Source organism: Psilocybe cubensis, chromosome 7 (assembly GCF_017499595.1).
Source record: "Psilocybe cubensis strain MGC-MH-2018 chromosome 7, whole genome shotgun sequence".
NCBI classification, from domain to species: domain Eukaryota; kingdom Fungi; phylum Basidiomycota; class Agaricomycetes; order Agaricales; family Agrocybaceae; genus Psilocybe; species Psilocybe cubensis.
Window position 1 is genome coordinate 2,700,915 of NC_063005.1, and position 14,518 is coordinate 2,715,432.

At 40.7% G+C, this 14,518-nt stretch overlaps 1 protein-coding gene across 1 annotated transcript; it reads right to left on the reverse strand.

The window, feature by feature from the left end:
- Window positions 1–10,232: 10,232 nt before the first annotated feature.
- JR316_0008380 (uncharacterized protein) lies at window positions 10,233–14,422 on the reverse strand (the record flags this gene model as incomplete). Its single annotated transcript, XM_047894095.1, has 15 exons — window positions 10,233–10,528; window positions 10,589–11,063; window positions 11,124–11,264; window positions 11,320–11,625; window positions 11,687–12,079; window positions 12,130–12,202; window positions 12,332–12,402; window positions 12,644–12,973; window positions 13,039–13,223; window positions 13,272–13,422; window positions 13,468–13,674; window positions 13,736–13,909; window positions 13,966–14,065; window positions 14,127–14,287; window positions 14,336–14,422. 15 exons carry the CDS (start codon window positions 14,420–14,422, stop codon window positions 10,233–10,235), a joined length of 3,150 nt encoding a protein of 1,049 aa, XP_047747410.1.
- Window positions 14,423–14,518: the final 96 nt, after the last annotated feature.

A 14,518-nucleotide genomic window follows, 5' to 3' on the forward strand; every position in this document is an offset into this window, starting at 1 on the left:
TAGGGTCAAGATACTACATTGTAAATAGACACTTAATTGCCTTTAAAAATGTACATTTTATTGCTTGATATGATTGAAGAGCTTTACTGAGACCAATCACATTGGACATCAAACTCTCCTAAGTCTGGAATCGTACATAGAGATAGCTAGGAAAATCCAAAGCTCGCAGTAGTAATGTTGGAATGCTACAGAGCTCAACGGAGCATCCCGCCGATGACACATGACGCTATACTGTCTACAGCCCACTTTGATGCTACATCCGGTTGGCAGGACAATACGTTGAGTTACCTTCGAAAATCCGGATTTACTGATGTATAGTGTTGCCCTGACAGAAGATTGAAGCTCTCTCAAGACAACTCCACCATCTCTCTTTCAACACCAAACTCTTCACCTCTTCAACCTCTTCAACACCATTACCTCAACCTTCTTCCTCCACTTCCAACCCACCAACCTCTTCATCAACCTCTCCACCAATCTTCTTACCAATCTCTACATCTCCACCAATCTTCAACATCCTCCTCAAGACCTTTCCTCAAGACCTTTGGCTCATCATCTTTCCTACTCTCTGTTGTGTGCTGTGTGTGAACTTAGTAGATAGGGATACCAACTGTTGGGGCAGACACAGTCCTACTAGTGTTCTGTTTTTGGTGGTCTAGGAAATATCCAGTAACCCTGTGATCCTAGGTTTAGAGCCCTGAGTGGTGTGACAACTGGGTATCCAGTAGATAGATATTTTTTTAGAATACTTAGTATAGTTTCAAGGGCACTTTCAGTAGATAGCTTCTCCCACACACACATCAGAGAGCCTACCTACCCCTACCCATGGACATGGACCCCTCCCAATTGCCTCCCACCACTCCTTCTGTGGAAGAGCTCATGCATCAGGTCCAGCTCCTTACCCAAGAGTTGAATTTTCTTAGACAGCAGCAGCAGTCATTATCCACTCCACCACACCCTCAGCAACCAGTCAGTCAGTCACCATCACCACCACCACCACCTGCTGCTCTAGATATTCACTCTTTCCCTACCCCTCATGTTGCCCCTTCCTGTTCACACTCTGCCATTAAAGTCTCACCTCCAGATCCATTTGATGGTTCTATGGAGAAGGCAGAAAACTTCCTCAGTCAGCTTAAATTATATTTCTATGGGAAAGGGATTACAGATGACTTTCAGAAAGTTATTTGTGCTCTATCTCATATGAAAGGAGGTACTGCTGGGAAGTGGGCATATGAGAAGACTAAAGTAATAGACAATGCTCAGTCCCAAGAAGGTCTTTGGGCTGACTTTGTTTATGAATTTAGGGAAGTATTTGCAGATCCAGACCCCTCCAACACAGCTAAGCATAAAATGCACATGCTCAAGCAAGGCAGACAGACTGCTGATGAGTATGTTGCTAGCTTTAGGGCTCTGATCTCAGATACTGGGTATAATGATGCTGCTTTGGTAGACCAATTCAAGGCTGGGCTTAATGAAAATCTCAGGAATGCAGTCTATTATGTTCCTGACATGCCCAAAACCTTGGATGGATGGATTAAATGGAGTACCAGGCTAGATAGGCAGTGGAGACAGAGTGAGGCCTTTACCAAGTCTCTTTCCTCCTCCTCTTCTTCTCCCTTCCTTAAAGCCCCAACTCCCAAGGCTATTTCTAAGCCTACTCCAAATCCTCCAGTCTTTTCCAATAGCAGCTCTAGGACCTTTGGTGCTCAGGCAAAGCAACCAGATGTAGTTCCCATGGAGGTTGACTCTGGATGGAAGTCAGTTAGGCCAATTGTTTGCTTCAAGTGCAGAAAGCCTGGTCATAAGGCTGTAAACTGCAGGTCATCAGTTAACATCAATGCTATGACCCATGAAGAACTGGCTGACTACTTTGGGAAATTAATCTTGGAAGGCAAGGAGCAGAAAGATGAGGAAAAGAAAAATTTTTAGAAGCACCATTGGTGAAAGACATGTCCCAATGGAATAGATTTAATGTACTAGAAAATGAAATTGACAGACTTGATCCTCAGTCTTCAGATTCTGGTGCAGAAATCATGTCTTCTTCTTCCTCTCTTTCTACCTTCCCTGAAAAGATCTACATCCTCAACCATAATCCTAAAACCTCTACCCATTTGTCTGTCATCTTAAAGACAATGGACACAGAGAAAAGGTTATCTGTTGATGCTTTGCTTGATTCTGGAGCTACTGGCCTCTTTCTGCATTCTGGTTTTGTGAAGTATCATAATCTCAACAGAAGGAAACTTCCTAGAGCCATTCCAGTCTATAATGTTGATGGTACTCTCAACAAGAGTGGCTCTATCCATGAGGAAGTAGACTTAATTATGGTACACAAAAACCATACAGAAAGGGCCACCTTTGCTGTTTGTGACTTGGGAGACAAATCTGCTATCATTGGACATACTTGGCTTTGGCACCATAATCCAGATGTTGATTGGAAGACAGGGGATGTCCAGTTTATTAGATGTCCCTCTGACTGCCAAATGGAAGCCAAAAGAGCCAGAAGAAAGAGGCAGAGAATAGCTGCAGTCAAAAGGAGGAAACTCCCTCAATTTGATGAAGAAGAAGATGATTCTATTGAAGATTCTTCTGATTCTGAGATTGAGCCTGAGGATAGAATTTTTATCTCATACCTTCATCCTCAGAAGCAGTCTATTAATGCTACTTCTACTATGTCTCAAAGATTAGCAGAAGAGTCTCATCAGCAAGCTGATTCCCTTAAGAAAACCTTTGAAGAAACTGTTCCTAAGCACTATCATCAGTTTAAAGGTGTTTTTTCAAAGGAATCTTTTGATAGGCTACCAGACAGAAAGCCTTGGGATCATGCTATTGAGCTGAAACCTGGTTCTGAACCTTACAGATCCAAGATTTATCCTCTTTCTCCCAATGAACAAAAGGAACTTGATGCCTTTTTAGAGGAAAATCTGAAGTCTGGCAGGATTAGACCCTCCAAGTCACCTATGGCCTCCCCTGTATTCTTTGTCAAGAAGAAGGATGGATCTCTTAGGCTTGTCCAGGACTATAGGAAACTGAATGAAATGACCATCAAGAACTCCTACCCCCTTCCATTGATTTCTGACATCATCACCAAACTCAGCAAAGCCAAATACTTCACCAAACTTGATGTTAGGTGGGGATTTAACAATGTCAGAATCAAAAAGGGAGATGAATGGAAAGCAGCCTTTAGAACCAATAGAGGGCTGTTTGAACCATTGGTCATGTTCTTTGGTTTAACCAATAGTCCTGCTACCTTCCAAACTATGATGAATGATATCTTTATTGAGCTCATTGATGGAAATGTTGTCATTGTCTACATGGATGACATTTTAATTTTCACTGAGACTCTTGATCATCATAGAGAGGTAGTCAAGCAAGTTCTGCAAATCCTAGAACAGAACAAACTCTACCTTAAAGCAGAGAAATGTGAATTTGAAAAGGAAAAGATTGAATATCTTGGACTAATCATTTCACAAGGCAGGATTGAGATGGATCCTGTCAAGGTAGAGGGAGTTTCTAAATGGCCTGAACCTGAAAATGTCAAGGATGTCCAATCATTCTTGGGATTTGTTAATTTTTATAGAAGGTTCATAGAGGATTTTGCAGACATTGCTAAGCCCCTTCATGAATTGACAAAGAAAGGAACAGTCTGGAGATGGAGTCTTAGACAGCAGGAAGCCTTTGACCAGTTAAAGAAGAAAGTCACTTCTTCACCTGTCTTGATTTTCCCTGATGATAACAAGCCATATAAAGTTGAAGCAGACAGTTCAGATTATGCTACTGGGGCTGTTTTATCTCAGAAAGGATCAGATGGGAAATGGCATCCTGTAGCCTTTATGTCTAAGAGTCTATCTGAAGTAGAAAGGAATTATGAGATCCATGACAAAGAGATGCTGGCTATTATCAGAGCACTAGATGAATGGAGACATTATCTTGAAGGAACCCAACATTCCTTTGAGATTTGGACAGACCACAAAAACTTAGAGTACTTTATGGTTGCCCAAAAGCTCAGCAGAAGGCAAGCCAGATGGTCACTCTTCCTGTCCAGATTTGATTTTACTCTTCATCATAGGCCTGGTAAAAGATCTCTTAAGCCAGATGCTTTGTCTAGGAGACCAGATCATAAAAAGGGAGAGAATGATAACCAAAATGTAGTTCTCCTCAAACCTTCCTACTTTAAAATCCAGGCTCTCAAGCAGGGTCATGCTACCATTACTGGTGCAGAAAATGATCTTCTTAAGAAGATTAGAGAAGCTAAGGAGATGGATGAAAAGGTGGTCAAGGCAGTTCAGGAGCTCAAGAAATCTTCTACCAAGAAGATTGAAGGACAGGAATGGTCAGAAGAACAAGGCCTTATTCTCTACAGGGGGAAGGTGTATGTTCCCAAGGACAAAGATCTTAGAAGAAAGATTGTGGAACTGCACCATGATGCCTTCATTGCTGGACATCCAGGGAAATGGAAGACAATTGAGCTAGTCTCTAGGAATTATTGGTGGCCAGGAATGTCACATTTTATTGCAGCCTATACCAGAGGTTGTGATAGATGCAACAGAACCAAAACCTTTCCAGCCAAACCTCTTGGCCTTTTAATTCCTACTGAGATTCCCTCTGATGTCTGGCAATGCATCTCTGTGGACTTTATTATGGGGTTACCAGAATGTCAAGGGTATAATGCCATTATGGTGGTTGTGGATAGACTTAGTAAAATGATCCACATTATCCCTACTACAGATGAAGTCACTTCTGAAGGGACAGCCAGACTATACAGAGATTATGTCTGGAAACACCATGGCTTACCCATTAAAATTCTGTGTGATAGAGGTCCACAGTTTGTCTCAAGGTTTATGAAAGAACTCAACTCAATACTTGGTATCCAGACAGCCTCATCTACAGCCTACCATCCCCAAACTGATGGTCAGACTGAAAGAGTTAACCAAGAAATTGAGCAGTATCTTAGACTCTTTATAAACCATAGACAAGATGATTGGGTTGAATGGTTAGCTCTAGCTGAATTCTCTTATAACAATAGAGTTCAGGCTTCAACCAGGCAGACACCATTCATGCTCAATAATGGCAGACATCCCAGAATGGGCACTGAACCCCTTAGAGATAGTAAAATGGACACTGTGGATACCTTTGTGAAAAATATGGAAGAAGCCAGGAAAGAAGCAGAGTCTGCACTTAGAAAAGCTGCTGATGATATGGCTAAATTCTATAATAGACACAGAGGTACTCCAACTCAGTACAAAGTTGGGGATTTGGTATGGTTAGATGGCAAGGACCTCAAAACTGATAGGCCCTCCAAGAAATTGGATGATAAAAGATATGGGCCTTACAAAATTACCAAAGTTATTAGCCCTAATGCCTATGAGCTTAAGCTGCCATCTACCATGAAAATCCATCCAGTGTTCAATGTGGTTAAACTTCTACCTTATCACTCAGATATTGTAGGAAGAAAGCCTCCTTCTAGACCACCTCCTGTCATTCAAGGAGAAAATCCTGAGTGGGAAGTTGAATTTATCAAGGACAGCAGACTTTTTAGAAACAAACTTCAATATTTGGTCAAGTGGAAGAACTATCCTAATGAAGAATGCACTTGGGAGCCTGCAGAGCATTTGAAAAATGCTTCTAAGGCTATCAAGGACTTCCATGCCAAACATCCTTCAGCACCTAGAAGGATTTCTGCTGTGACCTTTGATAGACTTTCTTTCACTCCTATTATTAACTTTACTGAACCTCCTCCTCTTCTTAAACCCTCTAAACTAACCCATCCATGTGCACATTGTGGAAAATGTGCCTTAGAGAGGGGGTGATGTCAGGGTTTCTCCAGTTTCCCCTCTTTATCTTCACAGAATTATCTTATCCTTTCATTATCTTATCAATTATCTGATTAGATAGTTTATTTCTTTCATCACAGCCTTCTTGCTCCACTTCTTTCTAGTAAATTCTATATGATTCCTAGTCTTACTCATCCTTTTTCTATATGATGTCACTTTTATTCTTTAACCTTCCTTTATGATGTAATGTAGGGAATATTCTAGAATAGCTGTAGAGTATAAATACTGGACTTGTAGGTAGCTGTAGCTTCAGCTTCAATCTCTTAGGATATCCACTATCATTGGTGTGATCTCTTAGAACCATTGAATCTCTCTCACTCTCTTATTCTCTCTTTGCTCTCTTACTCTCCCTCTGCTCTCTCTCTCTCTCTCTTGCTTAATCTTTGTTGGTGGCCTTGTCACACTGATTATAGTGTTGCCCTGACACCCTGCCCACCATCACTTTAGCTTTCGCACTCGTGGTATCTCTTGTGTCTGGATTATCATTGCATGGTCGATTACCCCTGTCGTATGGCTGTCCGTTTGCACATTTAATACCAATCATTAAACTTTTTGTCCCATACATATAGAGAACAGTTTTATACGATCCCCACTATATATATTAATGTCCCACTCATAGAGAGCTAGTTTCCGAGCATAGAGGAAATCATCCCGATAATTGTATTTACAGAATCTTCAACTTTAATGAATGGTACATACATATATACATCTCACCCCTATATATGACATCCCGTACCATACTTTGTAATCCCCTCCCCATATATCTAACATTTTTTCCAAAGACATAGAGTTGTCGAGATGACTAATACCCTGCGTGCCGGCACTGCCGAATCCGTGTGGGAATTATATTTGTACCCCGCTTTGGGGTGGATAGCTACTCCTGAAGCAGCTAGGGGAATACTTTAAGTTCAGATATGCATTAAAAATTTCGAGTTTGATGATGAAACACAAAACCTGTGCGTATAGCTGACCCTGAGTAGATTGACCACCTATAACCTCAACTTCAGGTGTATTTAACCTTAACCAAACTTAACATATCTGCTACTGGCTGTTATCACAGCGCTTGGCTCAGAAAAAACACTCAATAATGCTGTATTTAGCTTACATTATAGCATTCACAATCGGTTAGTATTTGAAACTGTGTCAGTGCTTACTCTGCCTCTGCCTGTGTCAAGGTGAAAAAACAGCAATGTGCTGTGATTCGTCTGGCTGATTGCCGAGATATGCCGAATTCGCACGAAGGCAAGCTTGCCACGGCAGGAACGAATGCCGAAAATCACCTGTATTTCTTCGGGACGACGACAGGTAAAATCTAAGATTGCCGGAACCAGTAGATATATGTGGGGGAGGAAAAAATGTATGAAACGGCATGGGTTTCCTATGTAAGGGATTCTAATATATATATATATGTGGGCTCCAAAACTATATGTATGGTACTCAAAGTTGTACCTAAGGTTGCAATATACAAATGTGTGGATATGAGATCTTTATGATTGGAAGCCTTTTCTCTATCTTCGGACACCATAAGATATAGTTATTGGAAGACTTAGTCCAAGACTTCTAAATATGGGACAAAAAGTTTAATGATTGGTATTAAATGTGCAAACGGACAGCCATACAGCCATAGTCCGTTTGCACATTTAATACCAATCAATAAACTTTTTGTCCCACACATAGAAGTCTCAATTCTACATAATTCCATATACATACTCTGGTGTCCCGGATATAGAGAGAAGGCTTCCGAACATATAAATCCAGTATCCATACATTCATAGGTTGCACCCTCAGATACAACTTTGAGTACCATACATATAATTTTGGTGCCCACATATACAAATCACAATCCCTTACACAGATAAAACACTCCATTTTATACATATTTTGTTCCCTTACTTATATCAGAAGGTTGCCTGTATGATTGTTCTTACCCTTCTTCATCCCGAAGATATACAGTCATTTTCGGCATTCTTTCTATGCCGTGCATGCCTAGACATCGTGAGAATTGGCAAATCTCGGCAAGTGAGAACACAAATTACAGTTCGTTGCCTGTATGCCTGTCGACACACGCTAACTGAACATTGTAAAGATTCACATTGATCCAAGCAGTAAACATACTTTTGTGTAAGCTCATTACAGAAGTAGTATGTCTTCATAGTCTGAGACGAGTGCCTTGACCACTCCCAGTCGCTGTGCTATGGTTTAAAAAGGCCTGAAGTTGAGGTTGCAGACAGATTATTGCATTAGAATAGGCTGTATGTAATCTTATGTTATTTTAATGTATTATTTCATGCCCTTAATGGATTTTATAATCTTGTAATGACCGTCCTATTTTCTTCACATGTAGCAATCCACTACAAGCGGGACGAAAAATAGAGTTCCCACGCCTCTACGGCAAGGACGGCATGTGTAATATTCATCTGGACAACTCTATAGTCCTTCTCAATTCTAAAAGTTAGAAAAAAAGTTAGAAATTTATGCATGGCAACAGTTTAGCAACGATCATACTGGGCGTCGAGGACATGCGGTATGACGCCGCCAAGTGTGATCCTGTTCCTGTCTGAGTTAGAATGAGTCTGAAAGTTGGCAGGCTTTGCCGCCGTGCTTCGGTTGCCATTGACGCGTCCAGACACGCGAATGAGTTGTGCCGCTCGGCATTGGCATACAACATTTTAAACACCGCTTTGTCTTGTCCATCTAGGCATCACAAAGCCAAGACGCCCAGCGTGATTGTTGCCATGCATAAATTTCTAACTTTTTTTCTAACTTGTAGAATTGAGTAGGACTTATATCTTCGGACAAAAATTGAGGTACATGCCGAGAGGGTCACAGACTATGGTACCAAATTTTATATGTATGAGGATCATACCCATATCTGTGCAGCTCCTATTCCAATTGAAGGGCATGCAAGAACAATGACTGGGATAATTTCTTCTATGCTCGGAAATTATCTCTCTATAACCGGGACACCAAGGTGTGTAGTTGGGTTCAAGCAAAATTGTTATTTATATGTATGGGGAAAGAAGTTTATACATTGGTATTAAATGTGCAAACGGACAGCCATAACGGACAGCCATAGTAGCATAGTCTCGTATCCATCCGCGATCTAATTAGCCCGAAAAGGTGCGAGGACGCCTTTTTATAGCAACCGCGGCACTTGACGGGCTTTGAAAGCACAATGGGATTTGACTTGCAGACATCATCACATCAAAATCCGTATATAGATGCTTTGCCGTATGCTCAAGTTCACTCTGATGTCCCCCCTTCTTCAAGTTGAGAAGTGATTTGCTTGCTATGAATGTCCTGCTTTTTTTCTTCCTGACGAGTGGTGTGGGCGGCATCTGAGAGCACCATGACGCCCATACGCATGTGCATACTCCTGTGTGAATTTATGGGTAGTGAGTCTTCCATTGTTCTCTCTTTTGGGACGGCTTTGTGGACGTACCTCGAAGTTGCATCTGGGTGTATTGCTTGTATCTAATGGAGATGTACTAGGGTCTTGGTGTGCAGTTGGTTCAAAAGCCTATCCCAGTTGGCCGACAATGCACATAAAACAATGCGCTGAACAAAACTCTCAACTAGTGCTCAAGGCAAATGCCAGTTGCCTTCCCAACCTTGTCTTGACCTTGTATTTTTAACGCAACAAGCGACCTTGTCTGGTTGTAAATGCACAAAGCACACCTTGTCCAAAAGTTTGCTCGACGACTCGGCTGTATGAAGCGTTTCCAAGGAAAATATTCATGTGGCAGATGGGAAAGTGATTTTGTTCGAGTGTTGAATGTCGGAATTTTCAGGAATGCCTTACAAGGCCGAAAAGGCCGGCAAGGCCCGGCTAGCCTTGTGATGCCTCCCAATCTGAGAGCGTGCCTAAGAAGTAACCGTGATTGACCTTGTAAGGTAGTGGCTTAGAAGTCTATACATGCCTAGCAAGGCGTAGGGAATAAGATTAGATTAAAAGACCTTGCTAGGTTGGGCTTGATTCAAAGGGCATCTAACAAATTAAAAGGAAGATGAACGCACTGACATAGTTTCCAATTGATTAGTAGTCAACGATTGCTTTCAGTAGGAATTGTGTTGAAGTCAAACTTTTATGCACTTACCAAGAACCGAACGCCAGACCTTCAAGACAAGACAAACCTACCAATAGCATTGTTACCACTAGACCAAACCTCCTTTCTTAAATTATAGTGTGGCGTTAATATGACACCACATTTTCTGTGCTTAGTCAACTGATGTAACCGATCGAGTCCAGAGTCGTCTACTCGGACTTCAATTTTTTCAGACAATCTCAATCGTGAGGGCCGTACTATGCATTGAAAAGCAAAGAAGTAATCAACCAAACACAGTAGTATGTCCGCCATAATGAGATACACCGGAATGCAAAGTAGTCTAAGTACAGCGTGCCTACTATAATGGTGTAATATTAGCACGCTTACTAGAGCGTGTGCTCCGTGTTTTGGCTACAACAGTTGCGTCAGGCTGCACAGGGGCCAACCCCTTCTTTCGACCACGTTTTGGCTTGATTACTGGTGCTTCAAGTGGAGAAATGCTTGTGGAAGCATTAGGAACAGAGACTGTATTGGAAGAAAGGGGAGGGCTTGTCGGAGTCTGAGTCTTCGGAACTGGGAGAAATACTGGGAGTGGAGCATTGACCGTGGTATTTGTAACATGGAGTGCAGACTCAAAGGCTGCCGGAGTCGGTTCTAATACCAATGATACATAATGGGCATGAGCTAAACGCGTGGGAATCAAAAGACAAGTACCTTCGTCAGTATCAGATCTATCTTCAGTAATATCCTGAGTATTAGATGGCAGGTTCCGAGTGCTTTGTAGTGGCGGCGCAAAGTCTTCTACATCAGAGTCGGTGTCACGGTCTTCCACATTAACGATAGGACCCGGAATAGAAGTTGTTGAACTAGGAGTTATGGTTGTTTGTCGACTAAAGTTGGCAATCATCTGATAAACCGGATGCGGAGATGGACTTGACTCGGAATCCGACATCCTGGAATGGCTTGATGTAAGGATTTCCGTAGGCTGCTGTGTAATAGAAGTAGGAATAATGGGTTTTTGGTGTGGAAAGAGAATATTATCCCAATATTTGAACAGTGAAGCGAGTGATGACTGCTGTGTAATGAGATAATGCTTGTACATATCGTGTTGAGCAAGATAAAGCCTCCCTGTTGTTGGTCCTACACCACTACTGGTAAATTCACGGTCGTCGGATAAGATGTATATAGTCTATATTAGTAGTCAATATCTAGCACTCAATTTATAATACATGTAATAACAAATACATACCGCTGTTGCAGACGCAGCTATCAAGCCTGGTGTTGTACAATTCATACGACTATCAATATGGGCGCTTGGACTATCTTCCCGTGTTCGAGGCATAATCTCCGCCTTTAAGGCCGATGGCCCTAGAAGAATGATTCTTGCCGTCTAAACTAGAGTTTTAGCCAGGTATTATGTATTTTCAGAATTAAATATACTGTACCTTCAAAAGAAAATCACTTTTAAAAAGTCCCAAAGCGTTGTTGGTGTCAGAATCTGCAAATAAAACTGGGGGAAATGTGTGCGCAGTGTCATTGGGATAAATGAGCTTCCAGATTTCCTTCGTTCCGGTCATCACTTTTACACGGTCCGATGCACCAAGCAATGTTTGCACAACCGCATGGGAGCTTAGGCCAAAAGACAATGGTGAGGTGAACAGCTCAGATGGAATGTTTGGGAAAATAGAAGGCGCAGAGGTCCGAATCTTATTTAGTATTGTTGAACGGCCTTCCGACAAGCCTTTAACGAACTATAGAATAAAGATATATGAGCAAGATATCCTAAACTTGGAAAAAAGATATAAAACGCACCACATTAACTGCCATCTCCACATTCTCACTGATAATTGAATGGTACTTTGCTGGAAAGCATTCGTACAATTCCGCAATATTGCCAAGCTTGGATGTATTCTCGTCTTTGTACCGAGCAGATGCATTGTTAGAGCTGAACGAAGGCCTGGGATTTCCAAAGAGTGACTTGGGAACAATAATACGATAGAAAATGAAATGATATTTAGCAAGACGAATAAGGTCCTTTCGGAGAGCTATTTCGGCTGCGCAATCCGATGTGTCAGAGACAGCAGGTCGAACAGCGCCTTTTTTGTTGATCAAGCGCATTTTCAAACTTGCGTTTTCCTCTTTAAGCTCCCGGACCTTTGATTCCAGATTAAAAATGGTATCTTGCTGGATCCGACACCTCTGTTTCTATTCATTAGAATCTAGAAAATGCAAAAATACATTAAAATATTACTTACTTGCTCAAGCTCGGCCAATGTTGCTCCACGGAAAAAAGACGCGCCTGAAATGGATGACTCGCCTGCAACGGAGCTTGGAACAATTGACATTGATGAAGACATGACCAAAGAGTTGTACCAGAGAGGATATGAGTTAGAATATCAGTGCTGCTACTCAGAAAGAAGAAATTTTGTGTCTTTTAAACAGAAAAGTGAGCCGCACCCTTTCCTCATGTTAAGCGCCGTGCTATAGCCTTGATATAACATCATTTTCCCACTATGTAAAGGATCAAGCTGAAAATTTAATATAACGTGTACAAAACACAAAAATAGAGCACTATGCATGCTTGATTACACTCTTTATTGTATTCTGTTTAATATGTAACAACACTAGTTATAATAAAACATGTGTAGTTAATTTTATTGATTTTAACCGCCACCACATGTCCGGATCAAGTGAATCCATAACAATAAACTCGTTTGCATCATTTCCAAAGTCTGGAATCAGAAGGCCACCGCGTACTATACTACGTACGTCAATAATTGCAGAGTTTGTTCGCCTTCGGGCTCGTACTCGGAGAAACTCTAAATCTTTATCACGCCTACGTGCCAAATTTGTGCGCTGATCAACCGGTTCATCAAGTGGCAGAATAAGAGCAAGCGGCCACTCTGTTTTGTCATCTAATGACACAATAAACATGAACAGAAGTTGTGCAAAGCAGTACTTCTGATGATCAAGTGCCAAAAGGACGTAATCATTTCGTGGCCGCTTGTGGAAACTTTTGCTAACTCGAACCATATCTCTTTGAGCCGACCAATCAATTTCCGACTGATAATGAATTCTTGCAAGCTCAAATGGTGTAATCTGTTACACAAGTAAGTTTTGACATGAAAAATAAATAATGCTTAAATTGTTCTTGTAACTCTTACCTTATGATTGGCTTTTAATCGGATAGTACTTCCAGAAGCTGCTGCAAGGTATTTTCCTGTTTTAATCCGGAAGCGTTCAAATGCCATGTTCTCTTTGAATTGTTTTTCCACATCGGCAAATGTGATTATTGCTTGAAGTGACCCAATTGAAATGTGACTTTGAGCTCTTTTCTCATTACTTGATCCTGTTAAATGTCAATTTAATAACATTATACATGTACAAACAAATAGACCGTTACCCAATGAATTTCCAAGATTGGAAACTTGTGGTGTAGATATAAGTGATTCTTCGCCGTCCTCTTTGGGCATGTCAAGATCATCAATAGCATTGATATCCATGCGAATAATCATTGCAATAAGATCATCGTGGTTCATTTTTAATATCTGTTAGAAGCAAATTTACTAGATCAGACAAATAATATTGTACACATGAATTAAAGCACATTCCTGTGGCGCCACATCTTTGAAATTGGTGTGAAAGCGGTACCAGAGCTTAAGCAAGCCATGTGCCTTTTCATTGGGTTTAGTATTAGAGTTCCGAGTTGCACCTTTTGCAACAATATCTTGAATCATATGGACATGTGAATGGATTTTAGGAAAATTCCAATTTTTGTCTGGATGGAGTTGAATATATTCCTGGAAATTTTATTGTTGAGAGAATTAATTGGGTCTACATATGAATTGGAGAATGCCTTACCTCAAGAATAGAACAGAACTTTGCAAGTTCTTTTTGTAACCCATGTAATGTTGTACTGCTATGAATAATCAAAGATGAATACATATCCAATTCTACAAAGCTTCGCATAAGCTTGAGCAGACAATATCCACGGTCTGACTTCTCTAGAACATTATGAGATGCATAACAAATGATCTAGAAATCACAGATATATTATATTCACAATTAGTGTCTAAAAAATGCATGTGTACCTTTGCTATATCTTCATATTTTGTTCCATCTGCAAATTCTCCTGTCTTAATTATAGATGCAAAGTGATTAAGACCACTCCATCGAGGAATTTGATCAAATCTATAAAAGCATAAACCTTATTATTACTTATCCATCAAGAGGTTATATTATCAATGCTTACTGATTGTCAATAATCTCAGCATCTTTCCTTCCAGAGCTATCAATAATAGCCTTAAATTCTGACCATAAATGATCAGAAAATAGTCCACCATGGTATGCATGTAGTCGATCCCAGGAAAGAGCTTTATATACATCACTCCCATTCATCATCCAAAATACATTCTGTAGGAAATATTAATCAAGAATAATGACATATATAATGCACTATACCTCTACATTTCGTAATCCATATTCTTTTAAATAATTCTCCTTATCTTTAGCTGTAAAATTTTGTGCCTCTGTATATATGTGTTTCATTTCTGCTGATGTTCGATAAGGGTATACCGTGGTAAGATTTGATAAATTTTCCTTTGGAACCAAGCATACAGGACACGGAAAGTTGCTTGTAGCACC